The sequence below is a fragment of the Lepisosteus oculatus genome, chromosome 18 (assembly GCF_040954835.1).
Source record: "Lepisosteus oculatus isolate fLepOcu1 chromosome 18, fLepOcu1.hap2, whole genome shotgun sequence".
Classification (NCBI taxonomy): domain Eukaryota; kingdom Metazoa; phylum Chordata; class Actinopteri; order Semionotiformes; family Lepisosteidae; genus Lepisosteus; species Lepisosteus oculatus.
In genome coordinates this window covers 19582429-19605544 of record NC_090713.1, presented here as the reverse complement: position 1 = coordinate 19605544, position 23116 = coordinate 19582429, and the positions used below count along the sequence as shown (strand labels likewise).

At 50.4% G+C, this 23116-nt stretch overlaps 1 protein-coding gene across 1 annotated transcript; it reads left to right on the top strand.

Annotated features, from left to right (window-relative positions):
- Window positions 1–262: 262 nt before the first annotated feature.
- Window positions 263–15298, top strand: LOC102697719 (immunoglobulin superfamily member 11). Its single transcript, XM_069180559.1, has 7 exons — window positions 263–691; window positions 1359–1517; window positions 5283–5440; window positions 6486–6684; window positions 10721–10876; window positions 12947–13069; window positions 15030–15298. The coding sequence occupies exons 2-7, from the start codon at window positions 1454–1456 to the stop codon at window positions 15245–15247; spliced, it is 918 nt and encodes a 305-aa protein (XP_069036660.1). The 5' UTR covers window positions 263–691; window positions 1359–1453; the 3' UTR covers window positions 15248–15298.
- Window positions 15299–23116: the final 7818 nt, after the last annotated feature.

The following is a 23116-nucleotide window of genomic DNA, read 5'->3' as shown; positions in this document are numbered from 1 at the left end:
CCCCTGGCCTTCACCCATCATGGCCTCCTAATAACCCCCCTCTCTGAACTGGCTCCATCACTCTGCTCTCCTCCCCACTGAGAGCTGGGGTGTGGGGAGCGGACTGGCGCCTCAGCCAGGTGGGGGTACACACTGCTGGGGGTGGAGGGGATCCCCATGACCTGTACAGAACTCTGAGTGGAGGGTCCAGAAAATGATTATTATTATTATTATTATTATTATTATTATTATTATTATTATTATTATTATTATTATCTTTCAAGGCACAATGGGGTGAGCTGACCTGGCCCTAGCAATATTTATTGGACTTTGTTTCTCGCACAAAGGAAGATGGAATAAGAAACCAGAAGGAATACCGTTTCTTTACAGGAGCCTACCAGGAGCATCAATAAGAAACTTTTATTTATGCAGTGCCACATTAAGTGGCTACTAGGAGCTCTTTACAGTGAGAAAACGGCACACCGTGAGAGGAGACTGCAGCATTAGACAATTACAATGAGGTTTTGGGATACAGCAGGAAAGCAGAGGGATAGATGCAGAGCCAGTTAGATCAAACCCTTCTGAAGGAGAAGAAGGTTTGGAGTCTGGATTCGAAAGCGCTCAGGGGAGGTGACTCTCTGCTACTCTTGGGGACAGAACTCCAGAGCTCTGGGGCGCAGCAGGAGAAGACCCTGATCTCGCGCCTATACTGGTAATAAAACTTTAAAAGTGGCTTCTGAAAGGTACTTTACAGTAAGGACACAGTGAGAGGAGACTGCAGGATTAGACAATTACAATGAGGTTTTGGGATACAGTCGGAAAAGCAGAGGGACAGACGCAGAGCCCGTTAAATCAAAACCCTTCTGAAGGAGAAGAAGCTGTGAGTCTGGATTTGAGGGAGTTTAGAGAAGGTTGCTCTCCGATATCCTTAGGGACAGAACTCCAGAGCTCTGGGGTGCAGCAGGAGAAGACCCTGTCGCCCCCAGAGTGTAGACGGGCTTGGGGGGGACAGACAGGCTGGAACGAGAGAGATAGAGAGAGAGAGGGAGAGAGAGAGAGAGAGAGAGTGTGTGTGTGTTTCAGGGCACTCAGGACTATCTGACCGAGTGTGTGTGTGTTTCAGGGCTCTCAGGACTGTCTGACCATGTGTGTGTGTGTGTGTGTGTGTTTCAGGGCTCTCAGGACTATCTGACCAAGTGTGGGGGTGCGGGTGTGTGTGTGTGTTTCAGGGCTCTCAGGACTATCTGACCGTGTGTGTGTGTGTGTGTGTTTCAGGGCTCTCAGGACTATCTGACCGTGTGTGTGTGTGTTTCAGGACTATCTGACCGTGTGTGTGTGTGTGTGTGTGTGTGTGTGCGCGTGCGTGCCTGTTCACCCAGGTCAATCCGCAGCTCTGTTCCTCCCACCCTGTGGATCGGATCGGGACACACTCCCGACAGCACCAGCCAGAGGAAGAGGACGGAGCCGGGTGACAATGGGTGCCCTCAGAAAGTTACTGCTCTGGACGGCGTGCCTGGCGAACTCCTTTCTTCGGAAGGGTGAGTGTGGGGGATCGTCGTCGTCACCCAGGTCCGGACACCGTGCTGCTCCGGTTGGGATTGTGCTGGTAGTGTGTAGGTGGGGGATGGAATAAGGGGTTAGATTCCATTCCGCTCCGAGGAAGGGCAGCCATCCTGGGCTGGTTAACACATTCAGGGATTATTTTATTGGGGGTACATTGAAAGGAATAATACTGGTATAGTATTATAGGATTTATACTGAATAGATCCGGGAGGTGCTGTCTGGGTGGAGTTTGCATGTTCTCCCTGGGTTTGTGTGGGTTTTCTCCGGCTGCTCCAGGTTTTTACCCACAGTCCAAAAGACACGCTGGTGGGCTGATGGGTTAACTGGCTTCTGGGGTGGGTGTGTGTGTGTGTGTGTTTCAGGGCTCTCAGGACTATCTGACCAAGTGTGGGTGTGTGTGTGTGTGTGTTTCAGAGCTCTCGGGACTATCTGACCAAGTGTGTGTGTGTGTGTGTGTGTGTGTGTGTGTTCAGTGCTCTCAGAACTATCTGACCAAGTGTGTGTGTGTGTGTGTGTGTGTTTCAGGGCTCTCGGGACTATCTGACTGTGTGTGTGTGTTTCAGTTCTCTCAGAACTATCTGACCAAGTGTGTGTGTTTCAGGGTCTCAGAACTATCTGACCGTGTGTGTGTGTGTTTCAGGGCTCTCAGGACTACCTGACCGTGTGTGTGTGTGTGTGTGTGTGTGTGTGTGTGTGTGTTCAGGGCTCTCAGGACTATCTGACTGTGTGTGTGTGTGCGTGTGTGTGTGTGTTTCAGGGCTCTCAGGACTATCTGACTGTGTGTGTGTGTGTTTCAGTGCTCTCAGAACTATCTGACCAAGTGTGTGTGTTTCAGGGCTCTCAGAACTATCTGACCGTGTGTGTGTGTGTGTGTGTGTGTGTGTGTGTGTGCGTGTGTGTGTGTTTCAGGGCTCTCAGGACTATCTGACCGTGTGTGTGTGTGATTCAGGGCTCTCAGGACTATCTGACTGTGTGTGTGTGTGTGTGTGTTCAGTGCTCTCAGAACTATCTGACCGTGTGTGTGTGTGTGTGTGTGTGTGTTTCAGGGCTCTCAGAACTATCTGATCGTGTGTGTGTGTTTCAGGGCTCTCAGGACTACCTGACCGTGTGTGTGTGTGTGTTTCAGGGCTCTCAGGACTATCTGAGTGTGTGTGTGTGTGTGTGTGTTTCAGGGCTCTCAGGACTATCTGACTGTGTGTGTGTGTGTTTCAGTGCTCTCAGAACTATCTGACCAAGTGTGTGTGTTTCAGGGCTCTCAGAACTATCTGACCGTGTGTGTGTGTGTGTGTGTGTGTGTGTGTGTCCGTCCTGTGATGGACTGGCGTCCCGTCCAGGGTGTACCCTGCCTTCATCCTGTTGCTTGCTGGGATAGGCCCTCCGGCCCCACACGTGACTCTGAATTGGAGAAACTTATTGAAAGGGCCATGGTGGTGCGATAATACCTAAATGAACGGATGAATTAATGAGCACGTCTCTTCATTCCTGAGACGCAGCATCAATGAAATATAGCAGCTAACAGCTTCAAAAAAACAAGTCAGTTTAGTTGTTTTTGTTTGTCATTTGCGCTACAGAACTGTGCAGGAGCACAGCTGGTGAGACAATGCCAAAACAATTCTCGTGACCTTGTTGTGGACCCTGCATAAGCTTGTTGAGTTAATTTATGTTGGCAAACAGGGGGTGCATCTTGGATAGAACTGCTATTCCTGGGGCCTGGGTTCGATTCTGGACTTAACCACCTTCTGGGTGGAGTTTGCATGTTGCTCTCCACGTTCACAGGCATTGTAAGCAGGTCCCTCCGGCTGCCAGTGATCCCAGCTTGGTGAAAGGGGTGTCTCGGAAGTGCTCTTGGGCGTTTCCAGTGTACACCCAGGGGTGGGCAGGCTTTTCCAGTCCTGCCCCAGACCGAATTAAAAAATGAGCAAATCTCACTGAGAATCGAGCAGTTCTTTCTCTTCTTCGCTTAACGTGGCTTGGTCCGATCTCCAAAATGCTCCAAACTGCGCATTTAAATCTATTTCCAAATGTTATCAACGTCTTTCGAACAGCACACTGTCGCTCAGATAGATACCGTATATGTATTCAAACATAAAACTTGGATCAGTAGCCTCCCGCCTGATCCGATCTCTTAATTTCTCCTGTCTTTTCTCGCGACTACTTTTCGTGTGTTTTCGGGGGGGTTTATAATTATTTCCAAGGTTCGTGAAGACCTCCAGAGGGGCGGTTGGTTTCACAAACCCAGCCGGCGATTGGCAAGCGCCCAGAACGACTCGACAATGGGGGAAAAAAGACGTCAAATTCGTCGGTTCTAACCGGCTGGGAGGCGAGGCGCGCCGTGGAAAAGCGGTCGCGTTGTGAATATCTCATTATTTCTCGATCCCCCCCACACTCACAGTCTCTCTCTCTCTCTCTCGGTCTCATTAATTTAACTTGGCGCCCCGCGGCTCGCTGTCTGTGTCTGTGTGGGAAACGGTCAGTGCCGTCCGTAGTTAATCAGACATGACACCTCGCCTCAAACCGGGGCCGAGAGAGGCGAGACAGACAGCCCGCAGCCTTGATCTGCCCAAATAAAGCACAATGGAACTTATTATCAAGAGATTCAGTTGTTAACTGAAAAAAAAAACGAGTATTTATGGTTTTGCATCATATTACTGAGGGGGCACTGTGTCTGCAGCAGGGGTGTCCAGTCCTGGTTCAGTAGGGGGCGCTGTGTCTGCAGCAGGGGTGTCCAGTCCTGGGCTAGGAAGGGGCTCTATGTCTGCAGCAGGGCTGTCCAGTTCTGGTCCAGGAAGGGACTCTGTGTCTGCAGCTGGGGTGTCCAGTCCTGGTCCAGGAAGAGTCAGTGTGTCTGCAGCAGGGGTGTCCAGTTCTGGTCTGGGAGGTGGTCAGTGTGTCTGCAGCAGGGGTGTTCAGTCCTGGTCCAGGAGGTGGTCAGTGTGTCTGCAGCAGGGGTGTCCAGTCCTGGTCCAGGAGGGGGTCAGTGTTTCTGCAGCAGGGGTGTCCAGTCCTGGTCCAGGAAGGGGCTCTGTGTCTGCAGCAGGAACTGTTCTCTTTGAGGAACTGAGTCTCTTTAGTCTGAAGGGAGTGTCCCACACTGACAGGCTGAAGAAACTGAGTCTCTTTAGTCTAAAGGGAGTGTCCCACACTGACAGGCTGAAGGAACTGAGTCTCTTTAGTCTGAAGGGAGTGTCCCTACACTGACAGGTTGAAAGAACTGAGTCTCTTTAGTCTAAAGGGAGTGTCCCACACTGACAGACTGGAGGAACTGACTTTTTAGTCGGAAGGGAGTGTCCCACACTGACAGGCCAAAGGAACTGAGTCTCTTTAGTCGGAAGGGAGAGTCCTTGTGATGGAACAAGCTGAGGCTAAGTTAAAGCCTCTTCCCTCACTGCAGTAAATTGGACACACCTGCCCTGATTGACTGATTGGAAAGGGTGTCCACAGGCAGGAAAGGGATCAGCTTATTGGCCATGTGCTTAATTGGTACGTTCCACCGGGGTAGTAACAGTCACTATAACAGCAGACGGGGAGCTGTGATTAAGCTCCCACAGTTCAGCAGGGTTACACAAAGGGAGGTGGAGGTGTGGAACAAGTGACCCAGCCCTGCTGCTGAAGCAGATACCTTGGCTTCTGTCACGAAGTGGTGGGGTGAGATCCGCGGGTCAAGAGGCTTCTAGATCTAAAATGGGCCGGCTGGTCTTCTCTCGTGAATGTTAACGTGATTTCATCTGCCCCTCCTGCAGGGGGCGGTGTGAGGGTTACAGTCCGGGAAACGAGCGTGGAAGTGGTGCGCGGGGACTCCGTGGTGCTACCCTGTTCCTTCCTCACCATGGCCCCCCTCAGCCGTCTCAACATCATCTGGACGGTCGCCCCACTCTCCGACCCCAGCTCTCCCTCGCAGGTAGGACGGGTCTCGACAGATTGATAATAAGAACTGCTTACACTTCTATAGCGCCTTTCTGGAGCCTCCACTCAGAGCTCTTTCCAGGTCATGGGGATCCCCTCCACCCCCAGCAGTGTGTACCCCCACCTGGATGAGGCATCAGTCCGCTCCCCACACCCCAGCTCTCAGTGGGGAGGAGAGCAGAGTGATGGAGCCAGTTCAGAGAGGGGGGTTATTAAGAGGCCATGATGGGTAAAGGCCAGGGGGGAATTTGGCCAGGACACCGGGGTAATACCCCTACTCTTCTCGAGAAACGCCCTGGGATTTTTAATGAGCACAGAGAGTCAGGACCTCAGTTTTACATCTCATCTGAAGGACAGAACCTGTTTACAGTCTAGTGTCCCCCGTCACTATACTGGGGCATTAGGACCCACACAGACCGCAGGGTGAGCGCCCTCTACTGGTCCCACTAACACCTCTTCCAGCAGAAGAATGGAGTTCAACAAAGACGCACAGCTGTAGGAGAAAGGCGAAATTAATTTTGATCAAGTTCCACACAGTGATCATTGTGCTCCAGCATACCGAGAAACCTAAAACGCCGTCCTGCGGCTAACTATTGAGCCGAGGCACTTTTTTTTGCATTTTTAAAGCACCATTATTATCAGTGCTACCATTTGCACTAGTGCTCTGGGACTGGACGGATCCTCTGAGGTTATGAGCTATATTGCAAGAGAGGGGAGGCCATCTCCGTCCCCACACCTCATGCTAACTGAATCACCGATGTTCAGACCCAAGAAGGTCATTCGCTAACCGAACATTCCCTACATTTTCTCCTGTGAGGCGCCAAAACGTCACAATACTTCAGGAGATGTCCAGCAAGTGTAAGCCCTGCCAGAGGAGCATTTACAAAATGCTTAACTACAGAGGTGTGAATGAGTCCAACCTTTTGTGTTTTCTGGGCGTGTGTTATTTGGATCAGAATGATTAGTTAAGGGGTCCAAGGGTCTCATCTAGTCCTCCTGTAAACCGGTCTGACCCCCCCCTCTACCCCCCTCTCTCCTAGGTAATAGTGTACGATCACAGGGAAGTGATTGAGAGCCCTGCCTTCGCCGGTCGCGTAGGCTTCGTCGCTCTGCCGTGGAGCGCCGACATCATCCTGAACGGCACGCGGCTCTCTGACGCAGGAACGTACCGCTGTGTGGTGAGCAACCCTCCAGAACCCGGGTCCCCAGGGATCGGGGAGCTGAGCCTGACGGTCCTTGGTAATTCTCCTCCTCCTCCTCCTCCTTTTGTTTTTCCTTTGCCCTCCTCCCTGAATACCCCTGCTTGTCCGTACAGTGCCCTGCGGATCTGTTCATCCCCCCGAACCGATTAAGAACACCGCGCTGCGCAGAAATATCGACAAGATTGGGTCTTGCTGAAGGAAATCTGTAAGGGTCCTGTGGTTGTAATCCTCCTGTCCAGAGCAAGTTGGGGGAGTGGGGAATCCAGAAGGGTCATATTTCTTCACACCTCTGTAGTTAAGTATTTTGTAAATCCTCCTCCGGCAGGACTTACACTTGCTAGAAGCCTCCTCTGGCACTTCACAGCAGAAATTGATCACCACTCAAGCCCCCCCCCCTCCATGAAGAGTTTCTCCACTTCACTGGGATCCATCGGCTTCAGTCTGTGATCGACCTTCTCGAGTCAGAATCCCGAAGATTTGGTTGGATTAAAGAAGTGTGGCAACTGAGATGGCCAACTGATAACGCTGGTCTGCAGTTGACCATGCCCTTGTCAATTTCCGTGCATGCTTTGGACCACTGTCATGCGGGAATGTCTGTTTTTTGGCCAAGTTCAAGCAAACTTACCAAGAGGAAACGGAATGTCCGGATATCTGTTCAAGTTCATGATTTTCCCTTATCCTGACGAGCTCCAGGATCCATACAAAACATAACGGACCTCAGGCAATATATGGCAATGAGCATGAGTGTTTTCTCCACATGAGCCTCACTGTTCTTGCACCAAACCCTACTCAGCATGTCTCAAAGTTCCTTTTTCATGGCATGTGACCATAAGACGTTAAAATTGTGATTCAAATTTTATTTAGGCAAATTTGAATACTATATCACCCTGCAACTCACAACTGGCAGTTGCTCAGCAGGTGTGAGCCTGGTCAGTACCTGGAGGGGAGACTCCTGGGAAAAACTAAGGTTGCTGCTGGAAGAGGTGTTAGTGGGACCAGCAGGGGGCGCTCACCCTGTGGTCTATGTGGGTCCTAATGCCCCAGTATAGTGACGGGGACACTAGACTGTAAACAGGCGCAGTCCTTAGGATGAGACGTAAAACCGAGGTCCTGACTCTCTGTGGTCATTAAAAATCCCAGGGTGTTTCTGGAAAAGAGTAGGGGTGTTACCCCAGTGTCCTGGCCAAATTTCCCATTGGCCCTTACTCATCATGGCCTCCTAATAATCTCCATCTCTGAACTGGCTCCATCACTCTGCTCTCCTCCCCACTGAGAGCTGATGTGTGGTGAGCGTTCTGGCGCACTATGGCTGCCGTCGCATCATCCAGGTGGATACTGCACATTGGTGGTAGTGGAGGGGATCCCCATTACCTGTAAAGCGCTTTGAGTGGAGTGTCCAGAAAAGCGCTATATAAGTGTAAGCAATTATTATTTAATATTTTGAGGTTCACTCTGGGATTAGGCTTATTCCTTGCCACCTGACCATGAAAGATTATTATTAAGACTCCTTATAGTGAAAGAGCCCGTCTGTGCTGGAGATCTCCAACTGTTGCCTTTGGAGTTATCTCGTATAGGCTACATGTGATCCCAGAGTAATTTCCAGCTCGTACTCCCAAATGCCGCATCTCAACATAGGGGGGAATGCTACTGGAGCTGTCTGTACGTGGAATGAGAAATGATCAGTTACACTTGCCTCGAATTAAGTACTCTCTTCATTATCCATGGTCTCTGGTATTAAAGTCTTGCTTCATCCCCCAGTTCAGCGCTCAGTCATCGAGTTTATCCCCTTGAGTCACCAGAGTTTCCCATATCACTGCTTGTCTTCACCCACAAGCATTTTCCAGCTTCTCTTACAACCTCGGCTCGTCTCCTAGTATCAGCCCGTTGTGTACTGACCCTTGCCCTCGTACCCTCGACCACGCTTCCAGATTTCCTTCACGTTGGCGACCTCTTGTGATCCCAGCTAGACCCCGGCCTGCTCTTTGACCATGACTTCTGGATCTTGCTGTGGGCTGGGAGCTGCATGTCAGTGCTGTGATGCACAGCGCTGCAATCCGTGTTGGTGTTTTGTAAATCCTCCTCTGGCAGGGCTTACACTGCCAAGACTCCTCCCGTAGTGCGAGTGGCTGACACTTCGCAGGAGAAATTGATCAACTTTCCCTCCAAGTCGAAGCTCTCCATGTCCTTCAGACCCATTGGTTTCTGGTCGTGAGCGACTTCCTTGAGTTTGACTTTCACCTGCCTGCTTGTGGATTTAATCTGAGCCCAGCTATTGGATTAAATCCCCCATCTTTCAGTTACGGCACGTACCAGGTTAGTGCAGGGACATGATCTTTACATTTCCTGGTAACTACTGTAACTACAGTGGAAGATGTTGTGTCCAGCTTTTTGTGGATTCTTTTACAAACGCCTCCCAGCTTGTGGAGGTTAGTTAGCATTTGCCCGTGACCTTCAGAGAGCTCTCTGACAACCACGATAACGACTGGTTGCCTTCTGGAATTGGGGAATGTCTTCTGTGTGTGTGTTACCTCCTCTAATACCCCCCAAATCATGAACCCCTAGAGACCCTTATACGTAGAGGTGTGAATAAATGTGACCGTTCTGCTTGAATTTGTTCATTTATTGATGACTTTTTATACTGTGCAACTGTGTAAAATGACAATATTTTAGATTTACCCAGAATATAACGTATTTGGTTATATGAGGTTGTCTCCTTTCCTGTTTAATTGGGGAGTTTCTCAATAATAGAGAGCAGAGAGCCACTGTATACAGTACGTCTCCAAATCAATAGTGTTTAAATTTAGGGCCAGATCAATCAAAGAAATCGATGCGTTTCACAGAACCAGGCAGCTACCAAATCTAAATATCCCTGGACTGGATATCTAATCAATGATTACTTGGTACCATACATCACTCATATGAATTACAGAGTGCACTGGGTCAGACAAAGACATTTCAATGAATGTCTTTTTAGGGATGAGTAAAGAGCATGCAACTACCATATTCTCAGTTTAAGCTCGAGTAATAATAATAATAATAATAATAACTGCTTACACTTATATAGCGCTTTTCTGGACCCTCCACTCAAAGCGCTTTACAGGTCATGGGGATCCCCTCCACCCCCAGCAGTGTGTACCCCCACCTGGATGAGGCGCCAGTCCGCTCCCCACACCCCAGCTCTCAGTGGGGAGGAGAGCAGAGTGATGGAGCCAGTTCAGAGAGGGGGGTTATTAGGAGGCCATGATGGGTAAAGGCCAGGGGGGAAATTTGGCCAGGACACCGGGGTAACACCCCTACTCTTCTCGAGAAACACCCTGGGATTTTTAATGACCACAGAGAGTCAGGACCTCGGTTTGACGTCTCATCCGAAGGACGGCGCCTGTTTACAGTCTAGTGTCCCCCGTCACTATACTGGAGCATCAGGACCCACACAGACCGTAGGGTGAGCGCCCCCTACTGGCCCCCACTAACACCTCTTCCAGCAGCAACCTTAGTTTTTCCCAGGAGGTCTCCCATCCAGGTAGTGTGCCTTCAGAGAGCAGGGCTGTTCCAGGATAGAACGCCGCGTGCAGAATTTTGGCAGGAGTTAGGGTAATGAGGAATTGTGTTGAGACTGTAGAGGACAGTAGGACCCACGCAAACCACAGGGTGAGCGCCCCCGACTGACCCCACTCACACCTCTTCCAGCAGCAGCCTCAGCTTTTCCCAGGAGTCTCCCCCTCCAGGTACTGGCCAGGCTCCCACCTGCTGAGTCTCCAGTGGGGCAGCCAGCGACGACACAGCTCCTGAACATCAATCACAGCTGGTCTGACTTGGGACTACTGAGTGTGTGTGTGTGTGCTCCCCTTGCTCAGCCTGGTCCCAGAAGCCCACAGCGCTGGGTTATTTCCCGTGTGCTACTTGAGGTTTTCTTGACTCGGCTGCCTCTCGCCCGGCTCTCCAGTCCCACCGCAGTAGCCAGACATTCCCATGATGCCCCTCCATTTCCGGAATCTGAAAAACCGGTCGTTGCAAATTGCAGTTGCGCCTGTGAGAAGTTCCGACAGCACGCTCAACGATTTTTCCTCCCCCAGCGCCCCCCTCAACCCCCCACTGTCTCCCGGATGGCCACCCGGACGAAGGAGGCAGTGTGACTCTGTCTTGTTATGTGGACGAGGGGGTGCCCACTCCGCAGATGAGCTGGGACAAGCTGGAACCCGAACACGTTTCTCTGCCCGTTAACAAGGAAGGTAAGAACACGCAGCCGTTGGGGGGAATGTTAGGATCGCGATCTCCCCTTAGGAGGATACAAACGCCACGTTGCTTTAAAAAAAACAAACAGAAAAAAGACAGCCGATTGGAACCAGCTCAGCTCTATAGTGGGTCTGAAACCAAAAAGTCCTACACTCTTGAAAGGAGATTTCCAGTCCTAAAATAATAAGAATAATTGCTTACACTTATATAGCGCTTTTTCTGGACGCTCCACTCAAAGCGCTTTACAGTTAATGGGGTCTCCCCTCCACCACCACCAGTGTGCAGCCCCACCTGGATGATGCGACGGCAGCCATAGTGCGCCAGAACACTCCCCACACCCCAGCTCTCAGTGGGGAGGAGAGCAGAGTGATGGAGCCAGTTCAGAGAGGGGGGTTATTAGGAGGCCATGATGGGTAAAGGCCAGGGGGGAAATTTGGCCAGGACACCGGGGTAACACCCCTACTCTTCTTGAGGAACACTCTGGGATTTTTAATGAGCACAGAGAGTCAGGACCTCGGTTTTACGTCTCATCCGAAGGACGGCGCCTGTTTACAGTCACTATACTGGGGCATCAGGACCCACACAGACCGCAGGGTGAGCGCCCCCTGCTGCCCCCACTAACACCTCTTCCAGCAGCAACCTTAGTTTTTCCCAGGAGTCTCCCCTCCAGGTACTGGCCAGGCTCACAGCTGCTGAGTCTCCAGTGGGGCTGCCAGTGGGGAGTTGCAGGGTGATATGGCTGCTGGCCATAAAAGGTCTTTGTCACTCCTGAGTTGTTTATACAACTGAACCAAGGGGATACAAAGTGGGGGAAAAGGAAAATATGCCATGTACTGGGGGCGGGAAACAAAAGGGGGCTGTACGTGAAGAGTGGCAGGGGTCTGGAACGAGATGGTGGCCATGTCGGCAAGGCCAGAACGTTACAAGCTTTCCAAGCGCGCTGGTTGAACCTAGCTGGTTGAACCTATTTGGCAGCTTTCCGTTAGAAAAATGAAATGTCAGTGGAGTCACGTGCTCGAAGCATGTGAACCGAATGTTTGGACAGGACAGGACATAACGAGAGAGGTAGCGCACACCCAGGTTCGAATACTGAATATGACACTATAGCAATTGCCACAGCTTGGAGATTGGTAGTTTGAAGTCAGACCGGAGATCATCTGACCTGACCATTGCTGTCTGGGAAAGATGAGCGATTCCTGATCTTAATTAGACTGATCTGATATGGCCAGCAGCCATATCACCATGCAACTCACAACTGGCAGCCCCACTGGAGACTCAGCAGGTGGGACCCCGCCAGTACCTGGAGGGGGAGACTCCTGGGAAAGCTGAGGCTGCTGCTGGAAGAGGTGTTAGTGGGGCCAGTAGGGGGCGCTCACCCTGTGGTCCATGTGGGTCCTAATGCCCCAGTATAGTGACGGGGACACTAGACTGTAAACAGGCGCCGTCCTTCTGATGAGACGTCAAACCGAGGTCCTGACTCTCTGTGGTCATTAAAAATCCCAGGGCGTTTCTGGAGAAGAGTAGGGGTGTTACCCCGGTGTCCTGGCCAAATTTCCCCCCTGGCCTTTACCCATCATGGCCTCCTAATAACCCCCCTCTCTGAACTGGCTCCATCACTCTGCTCTCCTCCCCACTGAGAGCTGGGGTGTGGGGAGCGGACTGGCGCCTCATCCAGGTGGGGGTACACACTGCTGGGGGTGGAGGGGATCCGCATTACCTGTAAAGCACTTTGAGTGGAGTGTCCAGAAAAGCGCTATATAAATGTAAGCAATTATTATTATTATTATAATACTGTATCTAATAACGGCAATAATACCGTAGAATAATTACAGCATAGTAAAGAAAATCACGTCCCTGTCCAGCTCCAAGAATTCTTAATCTCCGTAGAAACAACACATACATCCCAGAATGCCTGGGAGCACTCTGGAAAAAATCATCGAGCGATTGTTGATTTGTCCGTGCAATCATAGCGACGGGCACTGCGCTCCGAAAAGGGGCTTTTTAAAATTGCTTTGATGAACTTGATCAAGTGCTGCTGCTGCTTCTTCATTCCCAACCCATCCCAGGCGACCTGAAAGGGACCGTTCGGATCCTCAACGTCTCCTCGCAGACTGCCGGGCTGTACCGCTGCTCCGTCTCAAATCCCCTGGGGACAGGGGCCTGCCTGCTGCATCTTTCCGTTCACGGCTGTGAGTATCCACGCTCTGCCAGTTCCTCGTTTGCCAAGGGCGACTGGCAGACTCCTATCCGATCCATTAAAATATCCTTACTGTCCCCCCAAGCCCTGTCTACACTGTAGGGGTGACAGGGCCTTCTCCTGTTATGCCCCCAAGCTCTGGAGCTCTCTCCCCAGGGAGATCAGAGAGTCACCTTCTCTAAACTCCTTCAAATCCAGACTCCAAACCCTCTTCTTCAGAAGAGCCTTTACTGAACTGGTTCCATTCTTCACCCCTCTGCTTTTCTTAGTACCACCATCCACGGTCTCCTCTGTGTATTGTCATTGTGTTTTATCTGGTGTATTCGTCTTATTTATTGTTGTCATCATGTAAAGCGCTGTGAGAAGCCACCTTTAAATGTGCTGTATAAAATAGTTTATTATTATATTACCCATCCATCCATCAAGTTTTTCGAACTGCTTGTTCCAGTTTGGGGTTGCAGGGGGAGCCAGAGCCTATCCCAGCGAGCAATGGGCGGAGGGCGGGGTACACGCTGGATGGGACGCTTGTCCATCGCAGGGCACACACAGACAGATACTCACATACGCACCAGGGCCAGTTCCCCCCCCCAAAGCTAATTAACCTCCCAGCATGCCTTTGGACTGCGGGAAGAAACCTGAGCGCCCACAGGCAGCCCACTCAAACACGGAGGAACATGCAAACTCCACACAGACAACCCCCCCCCAGGTCCGGATTTGAACCCGGAGTCCCAGTACTGTGAGGCAGCAATGCTCACCAGCCACACCACCTTCCTGCTTCCAGTCAGCTAGCATCTTAACGAGTAAAAAAAACAAACTAGGCTTCTGTGCAATAAGCATCATTTTTTTTTAAAGACGGCTCTTCAGCTTAGTTGAGTCCTTTGGTGTTTTGACTAACGCATTTCCAAAAGCTAATCTGCATTTCGGGTCAGACCCTGAGTGAGACACACTCTGGGATTTCTTCTTTCTGAGCTCTGGGGGCTGTGATAGAGTAGGCTAGGCTCTGGCTCACTGTAACCCTGTTTTCACTGAGCAGATAGTCTGCTCCAGGCATGGGACAAATCTCCAATTAGCACTTCTCTAATAATAATTATAAGATTAAGAATACTTACACTTCTATAGCGCCTTTCTGGACCCTCCACTCAGAGCTCTTTCCAGGTCCTGGGGATCCCCTCCACCCCCAGCAGTGCGCAGCCCCACCTGGATGAGGCGCAAGTCTGCTCCCCACACCCCAGCTCTCAGTGGGGAGGAGAGCAGAGTGATGGAGCCAGTTCAGAGAGGGGGGTTATTAGGAGGCCATGATGGGTAAAGGCCAGGGGGGAAATTTGGCCAGGACACCAGGGTTACACCCCTACTCTTCTCGAGAAACGCCCTGGGATTTTTAATGACCACAGAGAGTCAGGACCTCGGTTTGACGTCTCATCTGAAGGACGGCGCCTGTTTACAGTCTAGTGTCCCCGTCACTATACTAGGGCATCAGGACCCACACAGACCGCAGGGTGAGCGCCCCCTGCTGGCCCCACTAACACCTCTTCCAGCAGCAGCCTCAGCTTTCCCAGGAGTCTCCCCTCCAGGTACTGACCAGGCTCACACCTGTTGAGTCTCCAGTGGGGCTGCCAGCAGTGAGCTGCTGGCAGTTCTCATGTCTCCTCTGCTCTTAGTTATTTAATTTAATTCTGAAGTCAACGAGTCAAATAAGAAGCCAAGCTTAGGTCCTACATATCAGCAAGCTAAGGCCAGAAGTTCTGTCTCTACCCTGGAACTAAGATATTTGTTTTTACAGGACAATGTGACTGCCACAGGTGGTCGATGTATTGACTGATCAGCCAATGACAATGTGTCATTCCTGACGTTGCCCCGCCCCATTCCTTCTCTGGCCCAATCCGACACCTTGGCTCATGGGGTGTCATCCCCCTTGCTCCGCCTCACTCTCTGTATGTCATTTCCTGTTCCAGCCCCCCGCCCTTCCTCCGGGATCCTCCAGGGGGTGCTGCTCACCCTGTGCATGGCCCTGGTGCTCCTGGCGCTCCTGGCCCTGGTGCTGTGGCTCCACCGCTCCGCCCGCGAGAGGAAATGGGGCCACAGGAGAGGTGGGGGGGGAGAGGAGGAGGAGGAGGGGTGCTACAACGAGATCAGATCTACCCCCACCCTGCTCCGGCGGTCCTTCGTCTAGCGGTCTCCCTCCTCCCCCTGCCGCCGCCGATCAATAAACGCTGAAATCTCACCGCGCAGTTGTGCGTCCTTTTGTGTCTCTCTGTGTTGGCGGTATTCAAACATTTGTGTCCTCGCCCGACGGATTAGGGTGTTGCAAAGCATTAACAATCGACAAGAAATTCACGGTACAAACTCTATTTACAGGCCACACAGGAGAGACAGTTATTTGAGAGGGTCAGTCGCTGTTCCTCAGGCTGTGATGGGAGATCCCCTACGGGGCTACCAGCACTGTTGAGTCCCCTGTAGCACTGGGAGCTGTTCTGATGCTGGCAGCTGTGGGGATTTAGGATTAGACAGAGTTCTGTCCTTCTGTTTCTGATTTTTGCGCTGCGCCGGTTAATTTAATTTTATTTCACCCCTCGGGCGAAGTTTGTAAAACCATCCTTGGGGCCAGATCGTGTCAAACGCTTTCTTGCAATCAAGCAAAAGCAGAGTCGTTTTGGTGAACCTGTTTGTCAAGTAGGAGTAGGGCGCTCGGGAGTGTCTCTATGCTGCCCTCTAGTGGCTGAACTCTGTAGCGGCTCAGCCAGTTCGACCCCTGCGTTCGGGTCACACCCATTTTCGGACCCGTTTTCAGGAAAGCGGATCTGGAAGCAGTTTGGCAGAGCTAAGGGTGCGTCAGGCTAGATCAGCAGCAGAGATTCTGGCTGATGCCACAGAACGGATCTACCCCGGGGGTATGTACAGCTAGTCAAAGTTAGATAAGCCATATCACCCTGCAACTCACAACTGGTAACCCACTGAAGCTAAGCAGGTGTGAGCCTGGTCAGTACCTGGATGGGAGACCTCCTGGGAAAAACTAAGGTTGCTGCTGGAAGAGGTGTTAGTGGGGCCAGCAGGGGGCGCTCACCCTGCGGTCTGTGTGGGTCCTGATGCCCCAGTATAGTGACGGGGGACACTAGACTGTAAAACAGGCGCCATCCTTCGGATGAGATGTAAAACCGAGGTCCTGACTCTCTGTGGTCATTAAAAATCCCAGGGTGTTTCTCGAGAAGAGTAGGGGTGTTACCCCGGTGTCCTGGCCAAATTTCCCATTGGCCCTTACCAATCATGGCCTCCTAATAATCCCCCTCTATGAATTGGCTCCATTACTCTGCTCTCCTCCCCACTGATAGCTGATGTGTGGGGAGCGTTCTGGCGCACTATGGCTGCCGTCGCATCATCCAGGTGGGGCTGCACATTGGTGGTGGTGGAAAGCGCTATAAACCTGTAAAGCGCTTTAAGTGGAGTGTCCAGAAAAGCGCTATATAAGTGTAAGCAATTATTATTATTATTATTATTATTATTATTATTATTATAAACAGCGGACTAAAATATAGCGATTAAGAGGAAAAGATGGAGAAAGGGCGGCGCAGTAGCATAGGGGGTCAGGATCGGGGTCCTGAGATCAGTTTCAGACCTGGGGTGCTGTCTGGGTGGAGTTTGCATGTTCTCCCTGTGTTCGCGTGGGGTTTCCTCTGCAGGGAAATTTGGGAAAATTTGTCGGGGTGTGAGTGTGTGTAAAATATCACCTGAAGAAGCTACAGCCAAAAGTAGTATGTTTTTTTTTTTCCTTTCCCTTTTAACATGAAATGAATCTTTATCCGTTCCTTGGCACAGGTGTTGACTTGGGCTTGTATTATATCCCGTGTTAATTGAGTAATTAATAATAATTATAATAATTGCTTACACTTCTATAGCGCTTTTCTGGATCCTCCACTCAAAGCACTTTACAGGTAATGGGGATCCCCTCCACCCCCAGCAGTGTGTACCCCCACCTGGGTGAGGTGCCAGTCCGCTCCCCACACACCAGCTCTCAGTGGGGAGGAGAGCAGAGTGATGGAGCCAGTTTAGAGAGGGGGGTTATTAGGAGGCCATGATGGGTAAAGGCCAGGGGGGAAATTTGGCCAGGACACCGGGGTAACACCCCTACTCTTCTCGAGAAACGCCCTGGGATTTTTAATGACCACAGAGAGTCAGGACCTCGGTTTTACATCTCATCCGAAGGACGGCGCCTGTTTACAGTCTAGTGTCCCCCGTCACTATACTGGGGCATTAGGACCCACACAGACCGCAGGGTGAGCGCCCCCTGCTGGCCCCACTAACACCTCTTCCAGCAGCAGCCTCAGCTTTCCCAGGAGTCTCCCCTCCAGGTACTGACCAGGCTCCCACCTGCTGAGCTCCAGTGGGGCTGCCAATGGTGAGCTGCAGGGTGACAGGGCTGCTGGCATAAATTTAGACTGCTTTATTTAATTCAGGGTCCCCGACAAGCTCTGTTGGTAGAGCATAAGACTCATAATCTCGGGGTAGTGGGTTCGTGTCCCACGTCAGGCGCCAGGTTCTCTAATAACCCATACTGGGCAGCAGCAGTAGGGGGCGGTGTTGGTGGCAGAGGGCCACATTTCCGTGACAACAACAACAACAACAACAACACTAGCACCATCTGTGCGAAAGATATCCTTCCCCGAAAAACTCTATGGATAGTGACAAGAGATGAGTCGACACTCACTCGACAACAACAATCCAATTCAGGGTTGTGGAGGAGCCAGATCCTATCCAGGAATGCAATAAGGCGGGCTACACTGTAAAGAGGACGCCAGTCCATCACAGGACACACACAGACAGAGACACACTCACACACCTGGGTCGGTTGTCCCAGAAGCCAATTCACCTCCTCGCATGTCTTTGGCCTGTGGGAGGAAACCCATGCAAACCCAAGGAGAACATGCAAACTCCACACAGACAGCACTCCCGAGTCAGGATGTTTACCCTAGGGGGCCAGCTCTGCCAGGCAGCAGTGCCAAACCGCTGTAGCTACAGTGCCACTCTCCTTTAATGGAGGCCAGATGTGGAACTGGCTTTGCAGGCAGATACAATGAGATGCATCATATACTGATCACAACCTGAGGCCAATAACAGAGATAAAAAACGGCAGATTAAAAACATCACAAGCTTTAAATAGATGAATAAAAAAGCTGAATCGTCTGGTGAGTGAAACAGATACGTAAGATGCATACAGGAGGAAAATAATGAGCTTGGGAGAAGTTCAGACTCATAGTGCGAGGGGTGGGCATATCGGTCATTGATTATTCTGGCCTTCAGCCCTAATTGTTTAGTATAGGTGTCCGGCAGGTGTGCACGAAGAGCGCTGAGAGCATCGTTCATTATCCGATGACGGCAGGTTGAGAGCGTTTTAGTCCTCAACAAGAGAGGAAATGAGTAAGTAGAGGAGAAAATGTGTATTTCTTGATGCGGGGAGGTGTGGAAACGAATGCACTTTGACCGGGTAATTGCTGAAAAAACTTCCAAACCACCACGGAGAAGCACTCATCACCTGGAGCTAAAGACCAGCAGACACAAGGGTCTCACACAATTCCCTCGGTGAATTAAGGATTTCATTCCCCCCCAGAAAGAAGCGCCCTATCAGAAAATCCCAAAGTAGCGCCCAATATGCAAATAGAACCAAACTGATATCATGCCCAACACGTCGAAGTTTTCTTTTTAAAGAAAATAAAACTCGAAATTGTTGTTTTACAGTCAAAAAAGGCTGACTTGGGGAGTAAATCGGTGAGTATCAGTGACGATACGCGCTTACCCAGTATAGCCTTGTTGTTAACCAGGTGAGCCGAGGACGCAGGCCGTCCGGCAGAGGGCAGTGTGCAAGAGGAAATTGTGTATCTATATCAGAGCTTAATCTCTGTCACTGTCCTGCAGTACATCGTCTTTTCTTTTCTGAGGGGCGCTCTTCGGCTTATTGTTTTATTACTGGGTCACTAAGACCGCGTTTGTACTGTAACACTCCTCATTTTGAGATGTGTGAAGCCTGCACTGTAAGGGGGTTAGTTAATCCCGCGTGAATATCGACATCGCAGACGTTTAAATGGCGTGTCTTGACGGGGAAAATATTTCACACATGTTGAATCACTCATATAATAAATAGCAAATAGTAAATATATAAGGGTTATTGCCAAATATGGCTTGATAACCTAGAAGCTTTCAGGTGAATCTGTATTTTCTGGGCCTGGCAAACAATTCCAGTTCACTTTCAGTGTCAAGACAAAACATGTTTTTGTTCATTTCACTGAATAAGTTGGCAGCATGTTGGCCCGTCACTTTGAAGCAAAGCTGTTCGAGCGACGTTATAAATCCGTTAAAAAGAGGCGGTGTCGCAGATCAGTATTTGCCTGGGAAAAGCTCTTTTAAAGTTCGTCCGCTGCTTAAGGACACTGGAAGAATGTAGGGGAGTTATCTTCACAATCATTGGGAATGGTTTGCCCTATGGAAGCCCGTTCCCACCAGGGAGTAAAAAAAACGCGCTATGGTATCTCAGAATTGCGACTTGAAAATTCAAAATTCCGACTTTTCATCTCACATTTTATCTCACATCTCATAATTGTGACTTAGTATTTCAGAATTGCGACTTGAACATTCAAAATGCCGACTTTTTCTCTCACATTTGCCACTTCGAAATAGCCCATATTTCATTGTCCGTCCCTTTGTTAGTGTAACGGATTCGGGTTCTAGGGCTTGTGCCCTCGCCGCTCCTACCCTACTTCGTGCATCACTGTAATGGCTCGAACCCAGGTCTTGCCAGCTGAGCTAAAGAACACTTTCTTTAAAGAACATTTTCTTCATCCCCGGCGGCCAGCATCCCTGTTATGCGCAGGGGAGGGCGGTGCCGTCACCACACTGCAACCAGATCGTTCAACCTGTGTGTCGGCCGGTCCCTTACACTATATTCATAAACTGTACAGGATCGTAGGATCTATAGGCCTGAAGACTTGTCTTGTACAGTGCCCTGATAAAAAAATCAAATTAATTACAATAATTTGTATTGAATCCCATTTCCGCCAGTGAGGCTTCCATAGTACCCAGATGGAATAGTGGACGGTGGGCTTTTAAAAAAAAGTTTTTAAACGCCAGAAATACAAAAACGGAGACAGAATATGAAAAAAGATACAGAAATAGTAACTTCACATCCAGTTGAATTCACAGTTATAGAAGCTGAAACTGATACTTTTTACATATTTCCATTGTCCTTTTTGACTTTAAAAAAGAAGGTCTTCTTTAGCTCAGCTGGCAAGACGTGGGTTCGAGCCCATGCAGAGAGGCACCAGCCCTTGACCCCGAATCCGTCACAATAACAAGAGGACAGACCATGAAATGTGGGCTATTTCAAAGTCGCAATTGCGAGATATAAAGTCGGAATTCTGAGATACTAAGTCGCAATTGCGAGATACCATAGCGCGTTTATTTTTTACTCCCTGGCGGGAACGGGCTTCCGTAGTTTGCTGTGTTTTCAAGAATGGGGGGGATCAAAATATCATTTTAAGCGGAAAAACAATGAAGCGAAGTAAAGGGAAAAATTCAAACGGTTCGGTATGTATTTCAATTTCAAACAAAGGTCATATAAATATAGTTCTGCGGTGTGCCGTTACGTTCAAGTCCTTAAAATCGCCGTTTATCCAACGGTAACAGTGTATGTATTCAGTTCGGGTTGGGGGGATGGGGGGTGTCAAATGCTGGCTGGAAAGCCGAAAGCCAAAGAAAAGGGGAGTTCGGGACAAAAAGGAAATCCTGGTTTGTCTTTTTTTGTACGAAAAGCAAAAACACAAGGCCTGTGGCCTAGCTGTGCGGTAACCGTGGCAACCGCCGGCCGGGAGAGCAGGCCTCACACTGAGCTGGAGAAGAGGCCTCTGTGTGTCGTGTGTGTTCTGCCTCCTTAACGGTCTTTTTTTTGTTGTTGTCGTCTCCAACAGAAAAACCGTATGTCCCTGAATGGAAGCCCTCGCACGCAACAGAGATTCTTGTTTAAATCTGGGCTGTTTTTCAGAGCAACACAGTTCATCGGAGGCACAGGAGTTAACTTGTTGCCAGTTCTCCCAGCTCAAACGCTGACGGTTCCTTAAACTATGAAGGGAACAGACTTCACACAAGCTCGTCAACAGTGAAAACTAATTAAGACTTTAATGTTTTTTTGGCAGCCCCACTGAAGCTCAGCAGGTGGGAGCCTGGCCAGTACCTGGAGGGGAGACTCCTGGGAAAAACTAAGGCTGCTGCTGGAAGAGGTGTTAGTGGGGCCAGCAGGGGGCGCTCACCCTGCGGTCCGTGTGGGTCCTGATGCCCCAGTATAGTGACGGGGGACACTAGACTGTAAACAGGCGCCGTCCTTCGGATGAGACATCAAACCGAGGTCCTGACTCTCTGGGGTCATTAAAAATCCCAGGGTGTTTCTCGAGAAGAGTAGGGGTGTTACCCCGGTGTCCTGGCCAAATTTCCCCCCTGGCCTTTACCCATCATGGCCTCCTAATAACCCCCCCTCTCTGAACTGGCTCCATCACTCTGCTCTCCTCCCCACTGAGAGCTGGGGTGTGGGGAGCGGACTGGCGCCTCATCCAGGTGGGGGTACACACTGCTGGGGGTGGAGGGGATCCCCATGACCTGTAAAGCACTTTGAGTGAAGTGTCCAGAAAAGCGCTATATAAGTGTAAGCAATTATTATTATTATTTTATTATTATTATTATTATTACTCAAAGTAATAGGGCTTTCATAGAGGCTCGTGCTGTGAGCACGGGTTCGAGTGGATCGTGGCCCTAATTGGCGGTGACCGCGAGTGGCCACAGGGGGGGCACCACAGGCTGAGAGTGGGGTGGGAGTAATTGGCCAGAGCTCTCTCTCGGCTCCTGTGGAAAAATCCTGTCCTTCCTCCTCTCTCTCACTGTCTCTCCTCTCCCCCTTTCTGGCCATGAAAGAAGTGCTTCAGTCCCAGTTTCTCAGACCCGTATGAAATCTCCGTAAAAACAAAATAAGTTCGGCACGGCAGGAAACGCACAGATTTCAAATTAAGCGTAAAATTGTGACTCACTCTCGCCCTTCCTGCTCACTAGTTCCCGTAACCAAATGAGAAACAGGGTCTACTAACATCATGAATTATTATTCGCTTGTTTTAGTTAGTGGGCAGGTTGGTCTTTTTTTTTTAAATACTTAAAAGTGCCTAAAAAACATGTCAGTTTGATTAAAATATTCATTGCCATTATCGCAGCAAAATGCGCTTGGTCTAAAGCACGTTTACGGTGTTGAGAGGGCTCCTTTTGCGTCATTAGAAGTCTTTTTGCCTCGTTCTGAAGCACAGGCGAGTGCAGCAATATGGCGTTGCGCGTACTTTGGAACTTTGTCTCTTCGGTGATGTCAATTGGGAGGTTGTACATGCGGTCGTGCACATGGTAGTTTCGTCGTGGTTTGAAATGCCCTCATCGCTGCCCATTCATTCTAACCCCAGAATGTAGAAAGAGCGTCTCAGTTCTCTTTCATCCTCCCCTCCTCTGCTAACAGGAGAAACTCTCTCTCCTCACTGGGCCTGAGTCTCTCTCTTCGCCCTCTCGCCCGCTCTGCGTCGGTCCTCCTCTCACACTGCGTCGCCCCCTCTCTGTCCCTCTTCTGCTCCCTCTCCTTCTCCCCCTGAGTTCCCAGGCCCCCCCCCCACCCCCTCCTGGGGTCAGGAGCTGTGCTTTTCCGGAGTCCCTCCCTTAACAAAAGGCCGAGCTGGCTGGTGTCCCAGTACTGTTCAAACAGGACAGAGCATCGGCGCTGACAGGGCAGGACAGGGCCAGAGACGCTCGGCCTCACTGAGTCTCGCGCACACACACGGTTGCTAACTCTCTCACACACATACGCTTGCTAACTCTCTCTCTCTCTCACTCACACACACACACGCTTGCTAACTCTCTCACACACACACACACGCTTGCTAACACTCTCTCTCTCACTCACACACACACACGCTTGCTAACTCTCTCACACACACACACACGCTTGTTAACTCTCTCTCTCTCACACACACACACACAC

What these genes read in the sequence shown, in the direction of transcription:
- LOC102697719 (XM_069180559.1), top strand. Translation starts at nt 1,454, where the DNA reads ATGGGTGCCCTCAGAAAGTTACTGCTCTGGACGGCGTGCCTGGCGAAC. An exon ending in GAACTCCTTTCTTCGGAAGG is followed by an intron (nt 1,518 to 5,282) that starts GTGAGTGTGGGG and finishes CCCCTCCTGCAG; the next exon opens with GGGGCGGTGTGAGGGTTACA. An exon ending in TCTGCCCGTTAACAAGGAAG is followed by an intron (nt 10,877 to 12,946) that starts GTAAGAACACGC and finishes AACCCATCCCAG; the next exon opens with GCGACCTGAAAGGGACCGTT.